Source organism: Pistacia vera, unplaced genomic scaffold (genome assembly GCF_008641045.1).
Source record: "Pistacia vera cultivar Batoury unplaced genomic scaffold, PisVer_v2 Contig283, whole genome shotgun sequence".
NCBI classification, from domain to species: domain Eukaryota; kingdom Viridiplantae; phylum Streptophyta; class Magnoliopsida; order Sapindales; family Anacardiaceae; genus Pistacia; species Pistacia vera.
In genome coordinates, this window is record NW_022196094.1 from 1,035,314 (window position 1) to 1,055,188 (window position 19,875).

General features: G+C 34.5%; 1 protein-coding gene across 1 annotated transcript; it reads right to left on the reverse strand.

Moving 5' to 3' along the window:
- Positions 1-10,029: 10,029 nt before the first annotated feature.
- On the reverse strand, positions 10,030-15,709 carry LOC116134155 (peroxisomal and mitochondrial division factor 2-like). Its single transcript, XM_031419840.1, has 2 exons — positions 15,617-15,709; positions 10,030-10,446 (listed from the first exon to the last, which is right to left on the reverse strand). The coding sequence occupies exons 1-2, from the start codon at positions 15,707-15,709 to the stop codon at positions 10,030-10,032; spliced, it is 510 nt and encodes a 169-aa protein (XP_031275700.1).
- Positions 15,710-19,875: the final 4,166 nt, after the last annotated feature.

The following is a 19,875-nucleotide window of genomic DNA, read 5'->3' on the forward strand; positions in this document are numbered from 1 at the left end:
CTATGGTTACATAGAGTTGTGTAGGTCTATAAGAGTACTTCGTGAGCATAAAAGATATGGTTTCCTCTGACTCCCATGGCGACATATTGGTTTATCAGATGATGAACCTAGAACATGATGATGATGTATTGGATCCAAATTCCATCAAATGGCTAAAAGCCATGAAATCTGAAATTGACTCTATAATCAAAACCAAGTATGTACTCTATGTGATTTACTTGAAAAGGGTTAAACCCATAAGGTGTAAATGGGTCTTTAGAAAAACTGACATGGATGGAACATGTACATATAAAACACGGTTGGTTGCTAAGGTTTCAAATAAAAGTATGACATAGACTATGATGAAACTTTTTCACCGTAGCAATGTTGAATTCCCTTCAGATTTTGCTTGTAATAGCTCATACTACAATTATGAATTTAGCAAATGGATATCAAACTTCTTTCTGAATGAAACCTTGTAAGATGTCTATATGACACAACCCGATGGTTTCGTTCTTGAAGAAAGGCAAATAGGTATGTAAGAACACAGTCCATATTAGACTCAAGCAGGCATCAAGGAGCAGAACTCGTTTTGACGACCATGGAAGAATTTGGTTTCATAAAAACAAAGAGGAGCCCTATGTATACAAAAAGTTCAGTGGGAGTGTAGTGGCATTCCTAGTGTTAAATGTTGACGACATACTACTAATTAGGAATGTATACCAAACTTGCAGATGGTAAAAACTTGATTATCCAAGTGCTTCTCCATCAAGAACTTAGGAGAAGCAACTTATATCCTTGGAATTGAGATCTATCGAGATAGATCACATAGGTTGCTTGGCATAGTTAGAATTATATATAGCACATGTACTAAAGAGATTCAGTATATAAGAGTCCAAGAAAGGATTTCTTCCTTTGTCATATGGTGTTTATCTCTTGAAGGACATGTATCATAAAACACCCGAAAAAAGAGAAAAATGAATAAGATTCCACATGTTTCTGCTATTGGACCCATCATATATGTCATGTATGTGCTCGAATTGATGTCTCGTGTGCATTAAGCAGTTGTTAGATATCAGTTAGATCTAGTGAGCGCCACTAGATAGTATCAAGACCATTCTTAAGTACCTAAAAAGGATAAAGTATATTCGTGTTTATGAAGGAGAAGATAAACTCACTGTTAGAGGATACAAAGATGCCGTTTTCAAGCTGACAAAGATTTTTGACGAGCTCAAAGCAAAACACTGTAGCAGATTCTATGACTAAATTTGAGTACATTGTATTGTTAGATGCAACCTTAGAAGGGGTTTGGATTAGAAAGTTCATTAATGAACTTGGTATGTTCCAAGCAGTGTTGATCTAGTAGAGTTTTACTACGACAACGATGGAACCATTGCAACAGGCTAAAGAACTATGGTCTCATCAAAGATCCAAACACATACTTAGACCATTCCACCTTATCAAAGAAATCGTTCAGAGAGAGATGTGAAAATTAACAGAGTACCCATAGATGACAACATACCTACCCACTGACAAAGGCTCTGTCATAGCAGAAGCATGATACTTAGCTTCATTTGGTATTAAATACATGAATAACTAGCCAGATGCAAATGGGAGATTATTAGAGTAGGTATCTTAAAGCCAATCAACTTATTGCAATTGACTCTAATGTATCATGATTATAAATTAATAAGGCATAATTTATATTATGTATATTGTATTTTATATGTAATAATATATGTCCTTAGAGTGGTGGAACCATGATGAGGGATCAAAAGGTTTTAATTCTGATTGTGAGATCTTTGTGAGCACATATGGTGGCCATTCTAGAAATGTCAATACCTTAATATTATTCTGACTAGGGCACAGATAATATGGTAAAGCTATCATAGCGTTGAATGACCTTATCGTAAGGTAGTGATAGGTCTCGCATGTCAAAGTTGTTTGGTGATAACTATTAGGGTATGTTCCTAGAGCCAATCAAATTGTAGTATTGGACTATTTTGAAAAACTGTTAATATTAATAAAACCCAATTTGATTATATTATTTATACTATATTATGTAAATCCTTTTTAAATATGTTAAATATATGTTCTTAGAATAGTAGAATCGTGACGAGGTATCAAGTGCTTTAATCTTGATTGTAAGAACTCTATGATCACATTAGATGGTCATTCTAGAATCATTCGTAGCCCTATTATTATCTTGAAATAAGAGCATAGATATAGGTACGGACATTCCAAAATATTACTTCCTGAATAGAAGCTTGTCAAATTTGGTAAAGACTCAAGACTAATGGACTTCAATAGAGGGATTTTAATTTTATCAATGACCTCATTCTTTTCCCCTTTTTTTGTAATGACTTCTTCAACCAAAGCACAATTTTTTATTTCTATCTGTCCAAGTTGCACAAGGCTCGAGACTAAAGATGCAGTAAATATATATCTCAAGCTGTTGCAATTATTAACTTTCAATGATTTCAGATTTTTGAAGCCCAAAATTTCACGATGACTTCTCTTCGCTGTATGTCCATCAACATAATCTAGTTGCTCTTCCATATCGAACACTTCTTTCAGCGAATCACAATTTTTTACCTCTATCTTTTCCACATTTTTGAAGTAGCTTAACACAATGGATGGAATATCAGAAAGCTCATCTAGCACTAGTGACTTCAAATTGCAGAATAAATCAATTGGAACTTTGCCATTCCATATGTTTTCTTTTAGAGTGACAAATTCACAGAGCTTCAGATGCTCAAATTTACGAAAACCAACCTGCAAAACCAAAAACATTACGTTAGTTAAAACATGCAAAATGAGAATTATGATTTAATTTGAAAATATTAAAAATACTATTTTATGCTTAAGTATAAGAATTCATCATATTATCGACGAAATTTTAATATCAAAGGTTGACAAGGATGTAATTACTCCTAATTAACAAGTTTTAAATTCCTGTAACAAAATTATCTTCAACAAACTACTCAAATAAAAGCATTAATGTGGGTGGTTTTTTATGTATTTTAAGACACATTTTAAGGTCATAAGAAAAATATTGAGATTATGTCAAAATATATATAGCCTCTAATACAATTTTTTTTTAGGTCTTCAATTGTGTGCCCTAATTATTAAGACCAGCCAACACTTAGGCATGAAATACCGTGGAACCATTTGAAATTTATGTATTAGTACTTGACAAAGAAAACATGAAACTATCCAATAGTTGGATATATAATAACAATGAAATGCCAGAAGAAGTAGAAGATGCATGGTTTTGATCTTAAATTTAATTTTCTGATTTGGTTCGGTCTATAGTCTACATTGAAATTGAGAAAATTAATTGCACTGTTTACTGATGAGAAGTTTAAATGAACTTTTAACCAAGGTAAAGAACCCTTGGACCCGATTGAATAACACCAGATCTCAACCTAGGCAAACAACCCAAGGTTAAACAGAAAAAAAAAAAAGTTATTCTCACGAGATTGCTTTTATTAACAAAACAAAAAATAATTTATTCCAGTTTCACAAAATAGTTTCTAAAACAAATTCAGTGAAAAATATAGAACAACTATGTTGCTTAGCCAATTATTTGCTTATGCCATGTGTAGATTGATGAGATATTTTTCATAAACAATTAAGATATGTGGAGTCCTGGAATTAAACATTTTCTTAATTGAAATAGTTGTGAAAGGATAATGGATTCTTGCAAGAAGAGTAGTTTTGAGAATTTGTATCCAAATTTATGATTCTTGTGGTCATGCGTTTGGCACTGTAGCAATTTTCTCACATATTCTTTAATTATACAAAGAATAGTAGTAATATATTGTAATGTTGCAAAAGAAAATAAAAAGAATATGTGAATGAGTAAGTACCATATTCGTAAACATCTGATGGATAGTGGAATTAAGGTCATCATTCCACAAATATTCTTCATCGATCTTCTTTGTTAGTTGCACTTTGTTTAATTTTGGTGTGCTTAAATCTCCTTGAGAAAAGATCTTCAAATTGGGTCATTGACTCACAATTACTTGTTCTAAGCATGGGAATTCGAAAGCATAATTGGCTGAGCTGAAGCTTGTGATGCTTGTTAAACAATGAAGCTCAAGAATTTTCAATTGGCTGAAAACAATCTCCTCTTCCGTTGTCTCTGCCTCAGTCGCTATTACCTCTGTCATTGACTTGCATTCTGTTATTCTGATTATTGTGAGATGGACTAGAGTTCTTGCTATTGAGCATGCTAATATATTTGCCAATCCATTACAACAGTGGACTTCCAAATTCTTAATGTTTTTGAAGGAAATTGTGGAGGATGATATTAAATATGTCAAATGATGACATCTCCATATTTTCAAAGTTTGAAGATTTTGAAGAACTGTGTCCATTTGGGAATCTTGTTTCCATATATAACCTTCATATGGGAATAGTTCTTGGAAAGTACTATCATACAGATGAAGTGTCTCCAAGCTTGGAAAAGCAACCTACAAAAACATCTTGAGGTAAGCTTTCCAAAATATACTGGAAATAAAAATTTTACGATCATTAAATTCAACAAAAAGATTTTTTCCTAAAAACCATTGAACAAAAGTATATCGGAATTAAACAATATGTTATTTTCAACCATGCATAACAATCGAATTTCTAATAACCGTAGATGATGATAATAATATGGATAATTATAAAGATAATAAAATTAAAAGAGTGAAAAAAGAGTTTCAGATATAGCAACCTTTTTGCTGAAAAAGGGTGCAATGTGGTCAGATTGGTGCTTCATATCAGCGAAAATAATTGTCTCAATGTTTGGACATTTGGCTACTGCAATAGCTTTCAAGGCAGGACATTCCAAAATATTAATTCCTAAACAGAAGCTTGTCAAATTAGGCAATGACTCAAGAACAATGGAGTTTAGTTGGGGGATTCTAATTTCCTCAATGTGTGCTTCCTTTTCTTCTTCTTTCATGATGATTTCTTCTATCAACGCACAATTTTTAACTGCTATCTTTTGGAGTTGAGCAAGGCCTGAGATGATAGATGTAATAACAGCTGGATTATCCGGATGACTTCAAGAGGCCTTGCATACTTTCTTAAATGTATTGTAAAATGGAGGCATGCCATGCATGAGCTAGCGTTATGGATAAATAAAAATGAAAATAAAGAATAAACTTCACCATATAGTGTGCTTATTTTTCTTATTATTATTGTTTTTTTAAGGTTGACATTCTTGACACAAGTTGGAGGAAATTAACTCGAAATTTAAGTTAGAATTCAAAGATAATTTAATTATAATATTTAGAAAGTTATAAAGTCTAGTTCGAATCCTATACTATTTTGTTAGAACTCAAGCTCAACAGAGAACTCCATCCAAAGGATCGGCCAGCTAGGTGGGAGCAGGGGCGGATGCTACTTTAGTTGAGGGTCGGCCTCAAATTTAAAAAAAATAAAATTAATATATAGAATTTTAGGATTTTGGCCCACTCTAACAAAAAATACTAATTATAATTAGTTTTTATTTTGGTCAACCCTAACAGAAATTTCTGGATCCGCCACTAGGTGGGAGAGCCCTTAAGCTTAAATATCACACTTGATGGGTGTGAGATCTCGATGTGAGATCCTAACATTGAACTCTCCTTCAAGAGTTTACATTCACAACGGCTTTCACTCTATCAACACTAATGTCAGCTTTCACTCTATCAACACTAACCCGACGATAACATTTTCTCCCTTTGAATGGTTTCACTCACTTATTAATTATTCGATGCAGCACTACACCTTATGTAAGTAGCTTTTTAATTATATTTAGAAAAAATTTATAGAGTCTAGTTCGAATCCCGATACTATTTCAAAAGATTTACAAATGATACTATGCATACCCATTTTGCTAACAACAAATACACCATTAAAATCTTAGAAATGACTTTTCATAAACGTTCAAGAAAATATTTATGTTTTCATGATTAAATCACACATAACGTAAGCATTAATCTATTACTTTCATATTATGATAATAAATAATGGTGGATCCACATGGAAAATAGGTGTCGAAAATAGTTTTTGGGTTCACGTAATTTATTTCAAATCCAATTGGATGATGGCCAATAGATTTATCCCGCAGTCAATATGTAAAAAGAAAATACATTCTGTGTAAATCAAACACTGAGAATTGAAATGTATTAAATCTTTGTGAATTATGATGTAATAACTAACAAGTCATGGAATCCGGCATAGTTTGATAGAGTTACGATAATTTTTTTTAAGGGTTAAATAAGTAATTTTAAGGCAATAATATCATACAAGTTAATGTTTATCTTTTCAATAGAAAAAACGACATTTTCCCACTCAAGGTTTGACAAAACAACACTTTTCCACCCATCAAGTTTCAAAATGATATTTTCCCACCCTTCGTCAGGCTCTGTTAATATTTGGCTGAAAAGACGAAAATACCTGTAAATAGTTTATTTCTTAATTAGTTTATTATAAATTAAAATTTAGTTAAGTTAAAGTCTTTACTTGATTATTTATTAGTTCAAGTGTAAAGATATATTTTTCTCTTTGTTTATTTAATTAATTAAAAATATTGATTTTTTATGTTAATTAGTAAAAATGAAAAATATTATAAATTTAGTAGATTATTGAATAATAGTGATGAGATACTGATGATATTATAAATAAATAAATAAACATTAAGGTCATTTAATTTTAAACAATTTCATAGTATTATTCTGAACTTTTTAGGTGAGATTAACTATTTTTTTTTTTTTTGACTTTTTAATATTTGACCTTTGATTAATTAAAAAATAATAAAAATTTTATAAAATCAAATATTTAAAGGTATTTTCATTTTTTCAATAAAATATTAACGAAAAACATAACAGAACTTAACTAATGGTGGGAAAGTGTCATTTTGAAACTTAAAAAGTGGTAAAGTGTCGTTTCGCCAAACCTCGGGTGGAAAGATGTCGTTCCCCCTTTTCAATACATAAATTAGAAACAATCAAAATTGTATTGAAAAAAAATACTTAATTTCTTGGATAACATGTTTTCATTAATATGTTCTTAAAATCGTGTTTCTTGGAAACCATAGCAAAACCTATTAAAATGAGTTGAACAAAATATCTTAACACGAGAAACTAAATTAAAACCAAAACAAACCCAAAACAAACGGATTCATTTGAATGAACCATTCTACTATAATTATTAAAACTATAGATATAGCAATTTAAACAGATAATAAATATATAATGTAGACATTCGAAAAATGTTTTGCATGCTGATGAAAGTTAAGTATGAAGACATTAACTTACAAAATTCAAAATTCAAAATTAGTGTTTAGCCGCTCAATGTTGGTCCCTAAATAATTATTCACAGGTAAACCTAACCCACCCTAATTTAAATTAACCAAACGCTAGTTAGTCTTAATCCTATTGTTGTTAATTGAAATTAATAATATTAATTAAACTAAATTCACTAGTTAAAGAAACTTTTCCATCTTTAATAAAATTGAGGCATTTTCACAAAAAATTAAAATTCAATGTAACATAAGTTAACGATGTAAATCCCAAAGGATTAGTCTAGCGGCTAGAGAGGTTTGTTCCCTTACTTGAGTTCCTAAGTTCAATCATTGAGGCCACCAATCATAATAATATTATGGTTTATTTAATCATTTGGACTCATACGGTGTTTAATGGATCTCGGTGATTAGTTGAGGTATATGCAAGCTGGCACAAACATCCAGGTTACCAAAAAAAAAAAAAAAAATCTTTTGACTTGTAAGTATTCAATGGATTCCACTAATTAGTTAGGGCACAATCCACTATTAGTTGAGGTCGCACATCTGGCCTAAACACCCTAGTTACCAAAAAAAAGGGTTAACATTGTAATTTTTGATCATTTCTAGCATAATTATCATAAAATTAGTGAGGCAAAATGGTATTTTCACAAAAATTAAATTCAATGTAACATGAGTGAACGATGTAAATCCCAAGGAGCTAGTCTCTGTAGTTAGGGAGGTTTGCTCCATTCCTTTGGTTTCTAAGTTCAATCCTTGGGTCACAACCACAATAACATATGATTTTTGCATTTTTGGTTTCGTAAGTGTTCAATGGATTTTGGTGATGTTTGAGATACATGCAAGCTGTCACAGACACCCGGGTTTACCATAAAAAAAAATCTTTTGAGTTGTAGGGGTGTTCATAGACCCCAATGATTAGTTAACGTGCCTACAATCTGGCCCAGACACTCTAGTTACCAAAAAAAAAAGTTAATGTTGTAATTTTTGATCATTTCTAGCATAATTATCATAAAATATAAGTATTTAGCAAAACCTCAAGGGCATGTTTTGAAAATTTCCCACATATATATTAATCGAGAAAAATAAAAACCTTTCGCATCCTCTCAAAGAGGCTGAAAGATCTTGTTGGTGAAAATATATCTCCACTTATTGTTTCCCAAAAAAAAACAAAAAAAAAAAAAAAAAGGCCAAAGCCATGGACAAAGATAGAGCACAACACAAATTGCCTTTCCACTTCCTGCTGCATGCTACAGTGGAAACAACAGGACAATACGAATAAAGAGTTAAAAATAAAAAGGCGCAACTTTCCATAATTCTTCATTTAATAATTACTTTAATCAGAAAGAGATCAACTTCCCATGTCTTCTGCTTTTGCCTCCTCCAGTCTTATTAAATTTTCTCCTTCGAAAAGCGGCAAACACAGAGCGAGAATGGAATGTTCCTCATGAGATGATAGAGCAGGCAAAGGAAGAGTTGCAAATACTCGAAACCCTTCACCCAAATCGCTTTGACTACCTCAAGTTGAGCTCAAATCCTTCATCTTCTTCCTCGAATCCCAACACAACACAACGATAACAACAACGAAAACAACAATTTGATCTACTATCCCTCTTCTTCAACTCTACACCGCAAGGTCAATTTTTTTTTTTTTTTTTCCCTCCTGGTGGTGTGTATTAAAGCTTTATTAGTGTTCATTTATTTATTGATGTTTTATGTATATGGCAGCATCAACGAATAACAGGAAGAGAAAGAAACTGGTATTGGAATGGAGGCTGCAGAAATGAAGAAATGAAGAATAAGTTTCAAAGGGTTTTAGGGGAGTTCAAGAGAAGGGATAGGATTGATTTGGTTCTTGAGAAAGCTCATCTTGTCTCCGGAAAATTAAGGAACTGAAATCTAGTTTATGTTGAAGCTCCGACAATTTGAAAATGAAGTTAAAAAAAATTGTAAATTTTGCCGATGCTACCTTGGTCTTTTTTTTTTTTTTTTTTTTTTTTTTTTTCTCCCTTTTTTTTTGGTTTCACTCGGTTTTTAATGACGGTGTTCCTTCTTCGCAAATATCTTTTTTGGTTTAATAAAGATATGGAACTTCTTCAAAGCGCCACCAGCTAATATCCTGTGTAATCACTTTTTTTTTTTTTTTTTTTACTTTTTTAAATCTATAATAGTAGGAAACCGAAGGGCTAGGATGATTGCTGATCATAATCATAAATCTTTGACTGGAGGGACCAGTTTCTTTTTAGTTTTGAGGATATGTTTGATTGGCAGTATCATTTTATATTATTTAGGGTGCATTTGGATCGGATTATATAAGATCAATAATACTATGGAACTCGGCATTTTTACACCCAAATGTTGTACTGATCTATGTGTCTCATGATTCACACAAGTAAATCAGACACATTTCACGTTATTAAATTTTTTTTTAGTAAATAGTCGTTCATCAATTATGGACGGTTGTTCATTTACTATAGACTCTCGTCCATATTATATGGACGGGGATTCATTTACTACAGACATGCGTCCCTATTTAAAGGACGTTCGTCTATTATGTAAATATAAAAAAAAAAAAAAAAAATTGGACGCCCATCCCTAACTTGTGGACGGGTGTCCCTAACATGTGGACTAGCGTCCACATATAAGGGATGCAAGTCCATACTTAAAAAAATAAAATTTTAAATAAAATAAAGGGACAGTCGTTCACCATTTCTGGACGGTCGTCCCTTAATTTAAATTGGAAGTTATCTTCTCTTTGAGTCCACTAATCACGTCTTCGCCTCATCAATCTCTTTCTCCAACTCAGTAATCTTGGCCTCCATTTCCTTGGATTTGCTCTCTGATTCCTTCAAACTTCCCTCCATTGACTTCTTCTCAACTATCCACTTATCCAATTTAGACTCCATAACATTAACTTTCTTCTTAAACCCACTAATTTCTCTCTCTTTGTCATCAATTTTTTCTCTCATTTCCTCTTCAACTCTCACGCTTTTACTCTTCTCTTCCAATTCCCTCACTTCCAAAGTCCCAACTTTTCTTTCCAACTCCCTCACTTTCTTCTCACTATCAACTTTCTCACTCTTCAACCCATCAATTTCTTTCTCTAATCCCTCCAATTTCACTCCTTTCTCTCCTAGACTCTTCTTCAACTCTACCACCTCAACACTCGCCTCATCCCCTAGATGCTGTCAAAAATCTGTAATTTTTCTTTTATCAATTTCTTTCTCAAAAATGCTGTCAGAAACAACCTTGCTTCCCTAGATGCTGTCAAAAATCTTTAGGAATTCTGACTCTCTTTGTTGTATCAAACTGATGGCACATGAGGGACGACCGTCCATTCCTTGTGGACTCGCGTCCAAATTTTTTATTTTATTTTTTAAAAACATTGTTAATGGACGGGCGTCCATTACCATATGAACGCCTGTCCATTAATTTTGTTTAATAAAATTTTATTAAAAAAAAATTAATGGATGAGCGTCCATTATATGTGGACGCTCATCCATTTTTTGGGACGATCGTCCCCAAGTTATGGACGGTCGTCCCTTAATTTTGTTTATATTTTTTTTGTTTCATTTTACAGATGGACGGACGTCCTTTAAATGGGGACGCCCGTCCGTAGTAAATGGACCCTCGTCCATATAATATGGACGGGAGTCCATGTAAGTGAACGACCGTCCATATTTGATGAACGGCCGTTCACTGGAAACAAATTTAATAACGTGAAACGTGTCTGATTTGTTGGTGTGAATCACGGGACACGTAGACCGGTACAAGATTTCAATGTAAAAATGCCGGTGTTCGTAGCATTATTGATATAAGATAACGACTTAGTTTGTTTGGATAGATTTCATTATTTGGTTGCAAATAATAAAATATTATGAGAATCTTTTATTGTAAATAGTATTTATAGTTGGTAATGTAGGAGGTTCTGATACCCTCCATGTGAGGTGTTATTAAAAGATTATCAAGTAATCTGATTTTTATACTTATTTTGCCTTTAATTAAATATCATTCTAGATATAATTGTCTTCAAATGTCTACCAAATAACCATTAGCCCAGCCCCCTTACATTTGATAATTTAGCTAAAATACTCCAGTCATAAAAAAGTTTAAAAGTTAACAAAATACCTCCAGTCACTTAAGACTACCGCTGGTCGTCGACGTCAATCGCCGTAATGGCACATGACCGACGGGATCTTACCGGTCGTGCACCGGTAAGGCCCTTGCCGGTTGTATATCTATGATCGATGACTGAAAACGGCTAGATCAGACCGTTTCTATGGCCATTTCATGACCAAAGATATGGCCTTTTCACGACCATGGAATTGTGATCCATGGTCGGAAATGGCTTTGCTGGCGCACGATCGGCCATATACGAAGAGTAGTGCGCCATTTCGTCAACCACTGGCAACAGCCAGAGGTGGTGGCTAGCTACCGACAATGGGTTGGTGTGGGTAGGGGTGATTTTGCTACAAATTAAAGTTTTATATGGTTGGGGTGTTTTAGAAAATTTCAAATGTAGGGGGTTAAAAGAAATGATTCAAAAAATAATAATAAAAATAATATTATATTAATATTTAAAAAAGGAGGGCAATTTAGTAATCTATATAACATACCTACCTATTTATCCTTCAAACCAAATATATAAATATAACATACTCACCAATTCATTTGAACTAACCAAACTCATTTCCCTAAACATTCTTATTAATCTTCAAGGTGATATATTTTTTCATTAATGTAACATCCCCCTATAATAAAACATTATATGATCCAAACGTACCCTTAGATTATCAAGTTTGGTTGTCAAGTAATATAGCGTTCTGGTGATCTTCCAAAACCAATAGTAATTACTATTGGTTATATAGGTGGTAATCTGATTACCTCTATTTTCTTAGATATTTTAAAATTATATGGTAATCTTAATTTTGTTACAATTTTACTCTTAACTATTAAAAGTTTTGGACAATAATGCCCTTATTTTGAAATTAATTTAGATGAACCTACCATTACAACTTTACCCCTAATTAATTAAGTTTTTTGACAATGGTGTCTTTATATTTAAAACAAATTGTTGACCACCTAGGACCATCGCCACCCGCTAGCCACCATCGTTGCCCGTTGGCCAACCACCAACAAGTACTACGGGAGGTCGCCATAATGGCACATGACCAATCGGATCTGATCAATTATGCATCGATCTGGTCGTAGATCCGGTGGAAACAGCCAGATCCATGGCGTTGTGCGTCGGAATAGATTTGGTCGAAAATGACCATATCGATACACGACTGACTAGATCCGACGGTCGTGGGTCATTACGACAACTATTGGCAACAATCAGCAATGGTGGCTGACAACCGACAGTGGCTTGGGGTGGGTGGGAGTGATTTTGTTACAAATTAAACCTTTATATGGCTGGGTGTTTTAGCAAAATCTCACATGTAGGGGGTTAAAAGGAATGATTCAAAAAATAATATTATATTAATATTTAAAAATGAGAGCAATTTAGTAATCTATATAGCATACACACAAATTTATTCCTCCCAACCAAACATATAAATATAATATACCCACTAATTTATTTCAACCTAACTAAACACGTTCCCCTAAACATTCCCAGTAATCTTCTAGGTAATCTATCTTTTCATTTAATATAACATTCACAGTAATACAATATTCCTTGAACCAAATGCATCCTTAGTAAAAAGTGGGATTTTGTGAAGAGTAAACGACATGTTCCCACCCAAGTTTAGGAAAATTGCAAGTTCTTACCTCCGGTTTTATAAATTCCAGATTCTCACCCTTAAAGTAACATTGTTAGTGACTGTTGGATTCTATTCCAGATTCCCACCATTAAAGTAACATTATTAGTGAATGTTGAATTCTGACATAGACGCAGAGGGTGTTATTACCAAATTGCCCTTTCATCATCATCATCATTATCATCATCATCATTGTAACGACTCCATTCTACTCACAATATGCATAGTAAAAATACATATAAAATAGCATAAAAAGTTGGGCCCAAATTTTTTTCTTTTATTAAACATTTACATTCTTTATACAACATATACAAAAATTGTATCATGTGCAAAACTATCAAAAACAGGGTGGACAGTGTAGCCATTTCTCTTCGCATGCTGACGTCCATCCGACCGTGTCCTCACCTAGATCCTGCAAAAAATAGTAGGAAATAACGGGGTGAGCACAAAACAATGCTCAGTAAGTAAATCCTCTACTCATCTATCCCCGTAACTCTCTCTCTAATTCTTTTCCTTACAATTCTCGTTTACTCTTTCTGTTTCTCTTTATTAAAACTCTTTTCTACTAACTCTCTTTAGTAAGTCATGGCCCCTTCTTACCGGAGGCACGGCTGGGACTCGCTCCCACTCTCAGTGACTTCCACTCATTCTAGCCGATCGGACTCGGTTATGCATGGATTCGGAACCTTTGGCCATGTGAGCGTATAAACTCTCTCTTGGGTAACTCGGGTATAGCCCTCATCCATATGCACTCTCACGGGCTACACCACTTCTCTCTCTAATCTCATGCCGCTCTCTCAATGTGGCGTACATGCAGGAATACTCTACTCATACTCACGGGTTCCCCATCGCACAACCTACTCTATTCTTTTGTTTAGCACTACTTTCTCTTTTTCTCTAGTGCTCATTCTCTCTTTCTCTCTACTCTTAGAGTAGCTTAAACTCAATTTCTCTACTCTTTCTCTATAGAGTAGCTCAAACTCAAACTCAATTTCTCTACTCTCTCTCAAGCTATTACTCAATACATAATTAATGCACATGGGTAATTTATGCTCATTAATGCAATTAGGAAATGCCAATATGCAATGTTGCCAAGAATTAAGGTTCACAATTCATGCTCATATCTCTCTTAGGCATTTCATTAAACAATTCATGTGCATACAAAAACTCTACTATAATTACTACTCTACTACATTCTCTAGCCATCCAAATTGGGGGAAAACTCCCTCAATTAACCATAAACCCTGTCAAGGAAAACACTTCCAAGGTTTACACAACATCTCTCAAACTTCAACTCAATTTCCACTTCTCAATATACATTCAAACACTTCTCCTACATGAAGTGCATCCAACAACCACCAAATAGAATCTCATCTCAACTCAATCTCTCAACAAGCATAATACTCTCTTATGCATGCATACATCTCTACTACAAAAACTCATTCAAGTCTCAACTTGGTTGGATTTACCTACCTTATGAAAAAGTGACTTCTCTAGCACTTTTCCTTTCCCTTTCCCTTGTTGTCTTGTCTTCTCTCTACAACTCAACACAACAACAACAACAACCATATAAGACTTCAATATAACTATAAGCAAACTCACATCTAAAACAAGAATCCTTACCTTAGGATGCTTTAGATGAAATCTTTACCCAAAAACTACTCAAAAAGTCCTTAGAAATCCTTGGAAGATTGAAGGAAATTTGAGAGAAAATGGAGAATGGAGGAGGCGGTGGAATTGGGGAATGAAAGGCTTTCAAAGACTAATCCCCCTAAATATCTCATAACATACTCATCTTTCCCATTTTGCCCTTGCTCTTTCTTGGAAATTTCATCCATATCCTTTGATTCATTACAAACACACCCCCATACTAACATATTCTCCATGAAATTTCCTTACATTTTACTCCCCACTTTTCCTGCTAATTAGGGGTAAAATGGTCAAATAGCCCCTAGGGAAGAAAATATCTAAAACTCAATATCAAACTCAACCGACTCTTCGCCGCGGCAAAGAACTTTCCGTCGCACCGGCGAAGAATTACAGCAGCTACAGCTCTTCGCCGCGGCGAAGCTTCTTCTTCGCCCCGGCGAAGCCTGTAACCCCAAAATTCCTCTAATTTCAACCAATTTCAAGGCAATTACTCAATCAAACCAATACATCCATTCAACCAAGGGCCAACAAACCTAAAATAACAACATATAAACTTAATTGAAGCTGAATCAATGAACATTTAAGCAATACAACGAATCTTAACTACGTACCTCAAGTGGGGCGTTACAATCATCATCATCTTCTTCTTCTTCTTTATTTCCCCTCCTCTACTATTACCAAAGTCCCTCTTCTTCTTCATTGTCGTAGGCTTTTTGGCTGCCTCCCAACCAGTTTTATTCACCAATCACAGTAGGAATTCTTCCCCAACTTTGATTGCACCTTCCTCAGCCTCATTTAACCGAAAATCTGATTTGATTCTGCCATTTTCTGCCACCTACTCCCTTATCAGCGACTATCAATCTCAGGCCAAATCGACCTAATTCTGGTACCGTTGGTACCCCCGAGCCCACCATCTTCAAGCCCTTGTTCCTTGCAACAAAACCTCCAACCTTGTTGACCTTTTGAACCCACCATCATCAGTCACCACCCTCCCATTTGTGTCTCGTGAACATTCCCCTTTTCTAGCTGATTCCATCGTTGGAAACCTTCTTTGAGACCCCCATTGTGTTCATCGGCCAACCCCCACCATCCTCGACCACGGTAGCTCACCATTCACTGGCCATCATCCCACTTAGGGTTTCACGATTTTGTCAATTTTTGGGTTAAATTGCAAGTCTATTTGTTGTTAATTGGTGTTGGTGTTGATTGATTTTGAAAGTGTGTTGATTGTTTGATTGATTTACTGTGACTTTGAGTTGTAATTGGTTTTTTTGGCCACTACCACAACTACTTTCCCGTAACCCTCCACCTTGCCCCCAATTGTTTGTTAAATTGTCCCAAACAAAACCCCCCTCGATCTTCACCCAAACGCATGCACTATCCCAAAAGCGTGCACGATCTTCCCTGCTTAGGAGCTAGTTGTGGCATGAGGAAAAGGGTTTGTTGCAGCACGATAAAGAGGGTTGGTTGCAGTGCGATAAATAGTAGGGGTGTTCAAAAAAATGCAAAAACCGAACCGGTAACCGAACCGAAAAACCGGTTAACCGAAAAAACGGTTCAGTTACGGTTCGAAAAATAAAAAAAACTGAATTTCTGGTTCGGTTATCGGCTCGGGAAAAACTAAAAACGGTTAACCGGTTTTCAAATTATATATATATATATATTATATTAAATAAATAAAAATCTATCCGTAATTCACATTCACTTTCACTCAAATCTAAAATCGCAACCCACCAATTTTTTCGTAGCTCTCTGCCTCTCCCTTCTCAATTCACAAATTCTCGATTATCTTCATTTTTCTTCCAGATCCAGCAAAGTTGCGGCGTCGTTCTCCTTCTTCCAGCTCCAGCAAGCACCTGAGGCCCTTCTCAGTTCACAAATACCAGATTTTCTTCATTTTTCTTCTAGATCCAGCAAAGCTGCGTCATCCTTCTCCTTCTTCCAGCTCCTTCTTCCAGCAAGCACCCACGTTACTTCATAGTTTATTAAAAAATCTTTTCTACTCATCCATTCTCAAGAAACAAAGGCGCAGCAACAATTTCAAGGTAAGAACTTTCCTTTTATCATTTATTAAATAATATTGGCACCTTATCTTAAAGAGAAAAGAGTGAGAGATAACTCATATCATTTGTGAAATTTTGTTTTATGTCTGCCACTAGAACTCCTGCATTATTTGAACAAGTAATATATGAGTATGTTATTGCAGCATCTTCATATTTACCTGCTGCTAGTTGCTGCTTAATCTTTAGAGCTAAACTGTTCTTGCAAAATGGATTATGCTAACTTAATTTGATTTTGCCTTTTTCAAAACATTAATCAGAGACAATTAAATTCTTAATCTGAACCTTTTCGATTCATTCAAGCCTTTGTTGTCCATTCGGGACAGCTCTTTGAGAAGTGGTGCCCATGAAAACTGCATTTAATCTTTAGTTGTGCAATTTTAATATGAAAATCAAGTCATTTTTAGATGGAAAATATTTGGCACACAGAAATTTTCAATCAGTGGAACACATACACAAAATCTTCAGGAGAAATCCAGCTATCACCCAAAGCAACTCCTGCATTATTTGAACACAATGTAATTCAATAATTCTATTGTGTGTTAAATAAAAGATATGTCCAAGTTTGATAAAATGTTTAAGGTATATATACCTGGGTAGATCGAAAATTCAAAGAAAAAAAGCAATTACTGTTATAGTCTTGGTTTGAGAGTCAAGTATGTACCATTCAATGAATTTCTTCTTAGGCAAAATCATCTTAATGTTGCTTGTTATGAAATTTGGTTCTTTTTTTTTAGTTGTATGGACTGCTAGGGGTCCTTTCACTTACATTAAGATCTTCGTGTTGATGTTGCAGATTCCAAATCTAACCCCATGGCTGCTGACCATTATCTGTGAACTATGATGAGAGTCCGGAGACACCAACTTTAGGATCCACTCCAACTCATTGTTAGCCCCACAGCCTTCTACAGATCTTGATCCACGACCACGACCACCACGATTCCCCAAAAAGTTCTAATACTCGAAAAATACTTCTGACATGTGGAATCATTTTACTGTAATCTCTTGTGAGAATATGGTGATAGGATGACAACTGATGTATTATTTGGGAATGTGCTTGTAGTTCCAGTAAAGTGGTAACTATTTGTCTACATAATCACTTAAGTCGATGTAAAAAGTACCTTTTGAATGTGATAGATAAGAAACAAAGATCTTAGTTTTCAACATACACAATCAAATGACCATCAAGTGGTACTGCTGTCTGCGCCACCTCCACAAATCTTCACTACAACTTGGAAATTCAATCCAATATGGCTTAGACGGTCTCTAGCTAGAATGATAATTGTTGATGAGTTGCCCTTTAGGCATTGAACTGAGGGTTCCGCGATATGATGAAGATGCACAACCTTTATTTCATTTCCTTCTCGTATTACTGGCTAGAGATTGTTTTAATATTTATGTTGAGAGAGAGAATAAGTTGAATGCCTTTTTTAGTAAGTTAGTAAGAGAGTAGTCTTACCACGGATACATGGACATCTTGCCAAAACCTTACCTATATGTGTTTGACGGCTCACTTCATTGATGATGATTGGAATTACACAAAAATCTTAAATTTTTGTCCAATTGCTAGTCACACGGTTTATTGATTGTAAGGCAATTGAGAGGTATTTGCTTGATTGGGGTATTTCTAAGGTTTTCACCATTACCGTTGACATATGCAGTTCTAATGATGTTGGAATAATATCTACAAACCGTTGAAAGTTGGATGTAGTGTTTTGAGGTGGTGATTTTCTGCGACATGAGGTGTTGTGCACATATATGAGTCTCACTGTAAAAGAGGGGTTAAAAGACATGGAGGACTCCATTTTTAGAATTCGCTCTGTATGGAATATTGAGGTCTTCTCTGGTGAGATTACAAAGGTTTAAGGAAGTGTAGAGCAAGAAAAGATTGAACAAAAAATTCTTTTGGTCCTTGATGTAGAACACAGGTGGACTCTACGTACTTAATGTTAGATGTGCCTTTAAATTTCAGAAAGCATTTGATTGTTGTTGAAATCCAAGACGGTAGTTTAAAGATGAACTTACTAGAGGGAAAGTCAAAGGGTTTGCCCTATGCCTAGTGATGTGGAGTATGCCCTTGTTACTTTACCTTTTTTGAAGTTTTTTATGATGCTACTCTACGCGTGTCAGGCTCACTTTTTGTTACTGGTAATGCATACATGCGCGAGATCTTGCCATGGAAGGCAGATTTCAACATGGTCTAAAGTAATGTGTTGGCTTAAGTACTATGGCTAGGAGAATGAAGGGAAACATGATAATATTGGTCAAATATTGATAAATCAACTTAATGTTATTCATTGCAGTGGTGTTGGATCTTAGATTCAAGTTAGGATATGTAATTGGGTTATTAGTAATCTTATGATGATGCTAAGCTGAACTTTTGAAGACAAAAGTGCATACAACTTTGTATTCTTATTTTGACCAATACAACTCATTTATAGTTCTCCAAGGCAATCTAGTCAACAGTCTCACAAGCAAGTCAAGTTAATGTGGAAGATGAAATGTTGATCCCAAAGAATTGATGTATTGTATGTATGACAAGCATGGCTGGACAAGAGGTTACAGTAACCAAATCTGAGATGGTTAAATATTTAAGGATGAATGTGAGCAGCGTCATAAGGACGACATGTTTGATATCTTGAGTTGGTGGAAAGTCATTCAAATAGATATCCATTCTCTCTTCGATAGCACGAGAGGTGTTAGCTATGCCGGTTTTCTACTGTTGCATTTGAGTCAGCATTTAGCACTGGGGGTCGTGTATTAGATCCATTTCGTAGCTCCCTCACTCCTAAGACGGTGGAGCTCTTATTTACACACAAGATTGAGTTCGGGCTACACGTGAACCATTCATGATTGAGAGAGCTTGGAAAGATAGCAGAGCTTGAGTTAGGTAAAGTTTTTGCTTTAGTTTCATTATTGTATATGTTGTCTTTATTGGATTTATTGACTGAATTTTAAATTTAACCATTATTATATGACCTATTTTTATAGAATTTGTTTCTTCGGCAATGGGAAATACTACTCGTATTCATCTTGATGATTGAAGGTTTTGCAGTATTTAATTGAGGTTTGATTTCTTTAATAGTTTTTTATCGTAGCAATGAAAAAAAATATGATTTAATTTTATAAACTTCTAACATTT